This window comes from Phyllopteryx taeniolatus, chromosome 1 (assembly GCF_024500385.1).
Source record: "Phyllopteryx taeniolatus isolate TA_2022b chromosome 1, UOR_Ptae_1.2, whole genome shotgun sequence".
Classification (NCBI taxonomy): Eukaryota; Metazoa; Chordata; class Actinopteri; order Syngnathiformes; family Syngnathidae; genus Phyllopteryx; species Phyllopteryx taeniolatus.
The window spans coordinates 12,130,859-12,140,628 of NC_084502.1; the positions used below are offsets into that span (position 1 = coordinate 12,130,859).

Sequence of the window (9,770 nt, forward strand, 5' to 3'; positions counted from 1 at the left end):
GTGATCATGTTTGTCCTAGAAAGTGAACTTCTTGCCTGCCAGAGTAGGTTTATCTTCAGCATCTGTGCAGCTGCCCATTGAACCCCCTCAGAGCGCCGTAAGGTGACATGAAAGTGCCCGTGAGTGTGGAGAGCTCAGTGTCAGCTCTCCGGGAAATGGAAGTTCGCTCCGTCTCAGACGGATCTATTCAGAAAGAACTGGAAAAAAAGGGCAGAATGGATTGGCAGCGCTTTTGAAGTCGGATGAGTCATGCCCACATTATTCATACTCTCCATGGTCCGCCACTATACAACCCCCCCCCCCCCCCCCCCCCCAACGCCACCCACCTCCCAACCCCGCTCAGAGACGTCATACTCCATCGAGGAGGTCTCTCACAAAACGCGCTTTTGTCCGGACCGTCATCACTCTCACATAATCTCAGCTCTACGTGCGGCACGGACATCTCCACGGGGAAAACACAAATAAGGCAAAACAAGAGATGGCTGGGAGGAGGATGAAGTCCCAGATGGAGACCGCCGCTTTCCCAGATCAGGGAGCCGAGCCATGTGACGCGAGGGGCCACAAAGTTTGCGTGTGTGATACAGAGAGCGTGACAGACTGAATGGGCTCCCTCTGTATTTACAAAAGTGCGAGGACCCTGAAGCCAGACAAACGGATACCTGGTGAAATTCAGCTTACACAGAGATACCGCTACTCTTTTCTCAGGGTAGAAAGGCCAGAGGTGGCTAAAGTACTCACACTCTGTACTTACAGTAAGTAGAAGCACAGATACTTGTGTCAAAAGAGACTTTAGTAAAAGTAGAAGTAGACAGACAGAAAGACCGATAGACACATACTTTTTTCATCCAGTTGTATCCACAATGAAAACAACACAAGGCAAAGCAGGCATGCCAAATTGCTAATAACATAAAGAGATACAAATATTAAACATCGTATCTGTACAAGTCATTTTTTTAGTACAATTCCTGTTTGAGAAAAAAGTACAGACTCTAAAATGTACTGAAGTCCAAAAGTACAAAATGAATAAATACTGAAGAAAATAAATACTTGGGAAAAGTACAGACACCTGAAAAATCAACGTAAGTACCGTAATGAAGTAGTTGGTTACTTGGTTACTCCACACCGCTGCCATTTATAGAGCCTCATGCTGATAAACGTTGGATACGCTTCATACAAGTCATAAACAAGCCCAAACAATGTTGCTATCCTTCCTCCCAAATCTATTTTCAGCTTGAGAGAGAGACAGCAACAATCTTGCTGAACAGCGCAAGCTTTAAGCTTACAGTGGGTACGGAAAGTTTTCAGACCCCCTGAAAATGTTCACTCTTTGTGGTATTGCAGCCATTTGTTCAAATCATTTCAGTTCATTTTTTTCCTCATTAATGTACACACAGCACCCCATATTGACAGAATAAAAACGGAATTGTTGACATTTTTGCTGAGTTATTAAAAAAGAAAAACTGAAATATCACACAGCCATAAGTATTCAGACCCTTTGCTGTGACACTCATATAATTACGAACTCGGGTGCTGTCCATTTCTTCTGATCATCCTTGAGATGGTTCTACACCTCCATTGGAGTCCAGCTGTGTTTGATTTTAACTAATTGGACTTGATTAGGAAAGCCACACACCTGTCTACATAAGACCTTACAGCTCACGATGCATGTCAGAGCAAATGAGAATCATGAGGTCAAAGGAACTGCCTGAAGAGCTCAGAGACAGAATTGTGCCAAGGCACAGATCTGGCTAAGGTTACAAAAAAACTTTAGGTTCCTAAGAGCACAGTGGCCTCCATAATCCTTAAATGGAAGACATTTGGGACGATCAGAACCCTTCCTAGAACTGGCCGTCCGGCCAAACTGAGCAATCGGGGGAGAAGAGCTTTGGTGAGAGAGGTCAAGAAGAACTCAAAGATCACTGTGATCACTCCAGAGATGCAGTCGGGAGATGGGAGAAAATTCTAGAAGGTCAACCATCACTGCAGCCCTCCACCAGTCGGGCCTTTATGGCAGAGTGGCCCGAAGGAAGCCTCTCCTCAGTGCAAGACACATGAAAGCCCGCATGGAGTTTGCTAAAAAAACACCTGAAGGACTCCAAGATGGTGAGAAATAAGATTCTCTGGTCTGATGAGACCAAGATAGAACTTTTTGGCCTTAATTCTAAGTGGCATGTGTGGAGAAAACCAGGCACTGGTCATCACCTGTCCAATACAGTCCCAACAGTGAAGCATGGTGGTGGCAGCATCATGCTGTGGGGGTGTTTTTCAGCTGCAGGGACAGGACGACCGGAAATTGAAGGAAAGATGAATGTGGCCAAGTAAAAAGATATCCTGGATGAAAACCTTCTCCAGAGTGCTCAGGACCTCAGACTGGGATGAAGGTTCACCTTCAAAAATAAGCACACAACTAAAATACCGAAGGAGTGGGTTCAGAACAACCCTGTGACTGTTCTTGAATGGCCCAGCCAGAGCCCTGACTTAAACCCAATTGAGCATCTCTGGAGAGACCTGAAAATGCCTGTCGCCCAAAGTGCACCATCCAACCTGAAAGAAATGGTAAATGGACTGCACCCCAAATCCGGGTGTCAAGAACTTGTTGCATCATTCCCAAAAAGACTCATGGCTGTATTAGCTCAAAAGGGTGATTCTACTAAATACTGAGCAAAGGGTCGGAATACTTATGGCTGTGTGATATTTCAGTTTTTCTTTTTTAATAAATCTGCAAAAATGTCAACAATTGCGTTTTTTCCTGTCGATATGGCGTGCCGTGTGTACATTAATGTGGGGAAAAAAATGAACTGAAATGATTTTAGCAAATGACTGCGCTATAAAAAAGAGTGGAAAATTGAACGTCCCATCGCTGATTGCACGATAAAGTGCGGCAGTGCCCGGGAGGCGCCCGTCCCTCGGAAGAGCAACAAAAGTGGCACGTCAACACGGAGGCGTCGGACAAATGTGCAAATGTGTGCATGTAGCCAGCCTGTCTGGTCTGCAGTCCTCCACGCACATAGTGGAAGCTCACTCAACCAGCGGAGTTGTGTCAATATTGTCGCATTCCCAGTGGCTCCACACTCATCTGGCTTGCTACATAAAGAGAACCGATAATAACCTGCAGTGCATTTGACTAAGCAAGTTCAATCCATATGTCGTGGTCACAGACAAATATGAACAGTAATGTATTTTCTCGTCAGCCTCTGTGTGGGGAAAATGACAATACAATGCAGGACAGGACAGCATCTGTTCTGTTAGACCGTTACGCTGGTAGAACATCATTTAGTCTACTTTTAAACCAGATTCCACGTTGAGATCTATCATATTTGAAATACATGAATTCCCGGCAGCACGGTGGACAAGCAGCTAGCATTTCTGCTTCACAGCTCTCAGGTTCAGGGTTCCAATCTTGGGGAGAATGAGGATAAGCGTTTTTCAAAATGGACGGATGGATACATTTGTACCAGAGAACCGACTCTCACCACCATAAAAGCTCGGGAAACTGTACGGACAAAGTAACATCACCAACAGGCATAGTGTACACGTATAAGAAGAAGTTCACCATTCCATTCAAAACTCAGCCTAATAAACATCTCATTTTATACATGAGCTACTTCTCATGTATAAAATTATACCAACACAGAACACACATACAACACTATCTTTTTATCAAAAGTGACGCACGTGTTGGCAGCTGGCAAGCTAGCACGAGAAGCAGTCTTCACCTTCGCTCATTGTTACCTTCCCGTCCAACATCACATACAGACGGATTCAAATGCATCACAGAAGATCCTGATGAAAGTCATTTGCTCACGAAAAGCTACTCATCTCCCAACGAGCCGACGGCAACGGAACAATAACAGGAAGTAGAAACCCAACAAAATAAAAGAGTCAAACAAGGCCTAAGAAGCAACACGCAACGACCGCCAGATATCTGCTGAGAGTCCTATCGAGGCGAAGGGACTGGAACAACAACAACTTTGTAAAATAAAGGCGTGTCACTACGCGTGGCTTGACAGAAGCAATGCGTCACATGACCGCCGCCATCATGTGCGACTTTAAGGACACTCAAGCAATCCGAACAAAAGTACGCCGGTTTGTTCTGCCTAAATCGTGCGTGCGCTTGACCTTCTTGAGGTAAATACGTCAAATGCATAAAAGCTGAATAGTTTTGAATTTGGAATGGGAAACATCTGTTGACTGTCTCATTCAGTTGAACGGGTTTTTGCGGGTGGAAAATGTGGAATTTGAAGAAAAGAGGAGAAATAGGCAAACGTGGAAAATTGGTAGCTCGGTGTAGAATAACACGTGTTAAGGCCCTTCACCATTCACACAATTTCGCCGATTCCCAATGTTTCTATTTGTACAACCAGGAAATGAAGGAATCATCCATTTAACTTGATGTGTTTTCTTTTATAGTTTTATTCATGGTCCTTTGATGTTAGGATTTTATCGTTTTTCATCTATTCATTTAACCTCAATGATGATTTTTTTGTCTCTTAGGATTTTCCCTGTATGCGTGATACAAATCAACTTTCCTTGTGTCGCCTTCCGGCACAAAACTGACATTTCTTTGGAGAAGCTAACGAGAGCATCAGAACCATCTACATTTGGAACGGCACGTTCGACGCGTCAACAGCGGCCAATTTGTCCTAGATGGACGCGGAGCCAAAGCAGGGCGTCTCCACGTGAGTACAGTGACAACATTGTGCTCCATTTTATGCTGATGACGGTGGCCCAATCTCATGGTCACACATGCCCGCAGCAACTGTGCAACTGGGGGGGGGGGGACAAAAAAAAGAAAGCGCAAACTGCACATTTTCACAGGAAAATTTCCAATTGAAAAGATATTTGACATATTTTGCTCCTCTTCCACATTTCTCGACCACTTCAAACCCTTCTAACTTGAGGTGTCACGTTTCAACAATTCAGAGAATTCCACAGCATTTCAGTTGCGTGTCAGCTCTTCGGTATTCGCACCCGAATTGCATTCCAGATGTGCCGCACACTTCAGCTGTTTGTGACTTCTCAATCCAAAATGATTGATGTAATCCAGGCTTGAAATGATGTAGTGTACAACTCAATTGCAGCATACTGACAGCCCTTTCGAATATTTCACCTGAATATTAGAAACAAGTCATTATTATGGCGATGCGATATAGTGGACTTGAAACTTTGTGGACTACATTAACGCTGCTGTGACATTCGTTTCTCAGCAAGAGCAAAACTGTGCCCGGGTCAATTTGACCCATGTCACGTTTAATGATCCAAAAGTGTCAGAAACTGAAGAAAAACTGATTTATAACTCATTATTAACTCCGTTACAAACCATCTAGTGTATTACCTCTTGCACGCCTTGCTAACAACTGCTTGGTCTCCCCGTATTTCATGAAAGACAAAGAAATTGCCCAAAGGTGCAAATGCGTGTGTTCGTTTGTCTGTATGTGGCAAGCAGTCCGAGATGTTCACCCAAAGTCAGCCGGGTTAGACTCACGCCAGCTCAGTCGCAAGCGGAACGAGGACGAAAAGGCTCGGAAGATCACATTGGGCTGCCATTGGGCTGCCTTCGTGTATATACAATAAGTGTCAAAGTGTCATTTCTTCAGTGTTGGATGTTGTTAACATCCTTATTGTTACGTTAAATTTAGAAACTTGATCGTTTCTGTGTATTTTAACAGTGGTTCTTGGAACGTGTACCTTATTTAGCTGTCACATTTATTGTGGATTTATGTTGTACTGTTTTTTTTTTGTTGTTATCGTTTTTTTGAATGAAACCATGAATTTAGGTAGCGCGTGATAGAATGACCTCTTGGTCGATTCCTTTACAAGACCGTGCCCTTCAGGGCCTAAACGGTCTAAAAATAAAAATGACCATCTATAGTAATTATACTGCGGTACACTTTGACCCAATAGATAATCAGTAAGATTCAATCCATTATTCTGTCACTTTTCATGTTTTCCTGTTGCATAGCAAAAGGGAACAAATTTTGGTCTTTTCAAGTCAATGGGTTCAAGGCCAAGTGAAGTCACGAGTCGAGTCGAGTCGAGTCGCAAGTCTTTTAACATATTGTCAAGTCTGAAGTCATCAAATTCATGACTCGAGTCATGTGACTCGAGTCCACACCTCTGGGAACACAAGTTTGCCAACTTGTTCTGAAGGCCTGATTGCGATGTGATCAGGGGCAGCATGCAAAAAGAATACGAAGACGGTCCATGAGTAAATCGATGGAGGCCATCTTGGCTCTGTGTGCTCAGCTGTACGTGAAGTGAATGAAAAAACAAATCCCAGCGAGCGCAAGCGTATTACTAAACCGAGGAAAATCAACTGCAGTGGAACCCGGCACACTCGCAGCTCCCAGCTTGGCACCTGCGGATTCACGTATTCTCTGATTTATTTTCCAATTTTTTTCCCCATTTAAAAAAAAAAAAAAAAAAAATTAACAAAGGTTTGTTATTTTGTTTTTTTCCTTTTTCATTTTGGGGGGGAACCAACCCTGAAAACACTTATTATCGATACCTACTTTTATCAAAAAATGATGGGTTTGAAAAAAAACAAGCAATTATATTGGGCGTCAATGTGCGGATCTTCGATCTGGCGAATTGCGGGAACCCACTGTACGGAAAAGGGAAATCTCGCGATCAATGGAGCACAGAGGCAAATTAGCTTCATACGAAATCTGGCGCGAGCATCTCTTCATGTCTTCTAATATTGATTAATGCGTGTGCACTTTGTCCACAAATTTAAACAAAACCATATAAATGATATAGGAATGTATCGTACGATAGACATTTGCTGTTGCATCTACGATCGCTATTGTTATATCGCTCAGCTGTAGTTTGATCCATGAAAATGTCCAAAGAGGTTCCAGCTCTCTGCCTTTCTCTGACGCTTCGAATGTCTGTTGCAACCTGTGACGCTCCAACTCAGGGGCCACTTCCTGGTCCATGGCGAGGTTTCAATCAATGGTTAGGTGCCGCCATGGTCTCCCAATAAATTGTGATCGGCGTTATGAAGAGGACGTTTGAAATACCGATTGCAATTGAACCAGGAAACGTATCGGTCCGTTCGCGGCTCAAACACTTTAACACTGCAAATTTTGACCTTTGGCTCCTTTTTCGAGAAACAGTGCAAAGAGTGGAGAAACACTGAATAGCTGCAAGGTCAAATTAAATTCCCGTGTCAAGTTTATGTTGCATTTTAGGGTCACCCTGAAAGTTTTTGTGAGTCGTGTGTGACTTTTTGAAGGTACGTTTGCACATTATGTTACGTCGTACAATCGGCAAATACAGTGGGGTTACAATTCCAGCTGCAACTTACCAGTTCCGAAATGAACTCGTCCTCTCGGTTGCGTTGCCAGGCTGTCAGAGCGTGGATGAGCGACAGCGTGACACCGCTGAGCACGGCGGCTCTCATTCGGACGGGCAGCAGCGTGTAGATGATGTAGATGAAGAAGACCGTCCACCAGACGCCCTCCGAAGCACTGCGGGGGTACACCATCAGCAGCCCGAACACCTGGACCACAATCAGCACCCCGATCACCAGGTAGCTCACGATCCACATGTAATCCTGGCGGAAGCCGTTGCGGTTGCACGCCACCATCACGGCCAGGAAAAGCGCCGTGGCGACGCAGAGGACGGAGACGTAGGCCGCGTCCGGAGCCCGCTGGATGCAGTGGAAGGCCAGCATGACCCCGCACACCACCATTAGAACCCCCATCAGCATGGTCAGAGAGCTCTGGTTGAGTCTGAAGAAGTAGCGCTGATACAGACGCTCCAGTTTGGCCGACTGGAACTTCTTGGAGTGAAAAACCCACGCCGTTCGCGTCCAGCAGTCGGCGGCGCTCACGGACTCCGCCGAGTCCTCCTGGTTCGTCCCCTTCGCTTCGCCGTCCTCAAAGCCCGAGGCCGCGGCCTTCGGAGCCAGATCCGCGCCTTCGCCCGTCCTTTTCCCGTAGTGGTCCTCTTGCCAGCCGCAGCGCAGGCCCAAGTTTCCCCCGCTCGCGCCCGCTCGAGGGCGGTGACGCCGGGGGGCCGGGCTCGGGGGCTCCGGGTCCTCGGGGTCCCCGAGGCAGCTCATGTAGCGAGACGTGGACGGCGAGGACCCGTCCGTCTTCTTTTTGCCATTGCGCTCTCCCCACGCCGTCTTTCGCTCGCCCGCTCTGCCCGCGAAGAGGCCTCTGGCCCACGACATCCTGAAGACAACACGAGCGACAATGAAAACGCGTCCTAAGAGAGCTTTCTATCGGCTCAAGTATTTTCCTGTGAGCGACCGTGCTAGTTTGTTTCCATTTCCTCAAAAACGATGTAATACGATCGTCTCCCAAAGATTACGAGCGGGTGCTCAGGAACACTTCAAAAAGGGTTTGGAATAAGTTGAAGTCCAAGTCAAACGTGCGCGACCTTTGTCCGAAATGTATATATCCCAGATTTTCTGCAAAGGTCAGCCCCTCTGAACGGGGTCCCCTGTGTGTGTGGGACCGCATTGGGGAAGGGAAACACGCGTGAAAGATCCAGCAACGAGACCATCAAAGGATGAACTCTGGTTTGCTTCTTTTGAACCAAAGGGCGACCCCGCGATGACAGGAAGAAGCCCGTCAGCCAAAAGTTAGCGTGACGCTGCCACGCTGGCCTTCCGAGCCGAGAAGGTCGCCGGAGACGGTGGCCGCCAGTCTCGCTTCTGTTAACGACGACTTGCATTTGGATCGGTCGCTACTTCCCGTTTTTCTCCCGACTGTTAGATGTCAGCTGCTATCTTGTCTCTTCGCCAAAAACAATTGGATTGGGCTCTTGCGCGACTGTTATGGCCGACCGGCGTCTGCTCGTGATGTTTTGCAAAAAAGTGCGCACCGCCAGATGTTTGAGACTGGTTGGCGTCTTTTGACGTCTTTTGGTCTTGGCGTTTTCTTACCGCTTGATGCTATTTTGTACTCGGATTGTAATGTTTATTCAATTGGACAGAATGTTTTTGGACAGACGGGGATGCACCCTGCGCCGTTTTTGAGTGGCCCCTCCAGGTTCAGGTTTGCACTCACCTGGGCGGCCTGTGTCGGACTGAACCCTTTGCTGCGTCTACTTCATGCCAGCGGCTTGCGCGTTGCGCCGAGTGTCAACGTGCGAGCCACCTGCCTCCGCAGGCCTTCGTGTCTCCTGCGTGGGAAAGAAAGATGCGCAAAATGTCAGCTGCAGATCGAGAGCAAAGCTTCCAACCCGTTGTGATTGCGGAGATCGAAAGGGAACGAGAGCCTCGACATGCTGGCTGGCGCTCCCGTGTGCGACCGACGGCGGCCGCTCATTGCGCAAGTCGCTCGCCCGACGCACGAGCGCAGCAGACAACTTTGGAACTTTCCGCTGCCTGCCTCGCGTTGGCGCGCGGGCACCTACCTGTGGCGAGGGTCCATCTCCTAACTCCAGGATCCTGGAGCCTGATCCGGATGCAGATGTGCCTTCGAGATCCCAGCCGGAGTCTGCTGAGCCTGCTGGATCGCGCCCTCTCTCTCGCTCTCTCTCTCTCTCTCTCTCTCTCTCTCTCTCTCGCGCGCGCTCTCAAAGGGCTTTGACGGAGGCCATCGGGCAGCCAGTAGCGCCATCTAGCGGCAATTTCCAGCAAGTGGCGGCTTGTTTTGTCAATAGCGTTTGGTTTTCCAAATAAGAAATGTCCCCCAGCGCCTTGTACATGGTTCTCCCTGCCACTGTACATCACTGGCGTAGATAGATAGATGAGCTCGGAGGTATTCAAATTGGAAGACAGCACACCGCTTTGCTGCATATGCTTGATATCC

General features: G+C 47.2%; 1 protein-coding gene across 3 annotated transcripts in view; it reads right to left on the reverse strand.

Moving 5' to 3' along the window:
- The window catches only part of LOC133477406 (adenylate cyclase type 6-like), a 52,420-nt gene extending 42,895 nt beyond the window's left edge, over positions 1–9,525 (reverse strand). For all 3 annotated transcript variants that reach the window (XR_009788352.1, XM_061772125.1, XM_061772118.1), the window contains exons 1-3: positions 9,373–9,525; positions 9,024–9,138; positions 7,310–8,183 (exon numbers count right to left, since the gene is read on the reverse strand). Coding sequence is in view for 2 of the 3 variants with exons in the window: in XM_061772125.1 (XP_061628109.1) it covers positions 7,310–8,182 (873 nt within the window). In the remaining variant the exon portion in view is untranslated. The remainder of the gene's footprint in view (positions 1–7,309; positions 8,184–9,023; positions 9,139–9,372) is intronic.
- Positions 9,526–9,770: the final 245 nt, after the last annotated feature.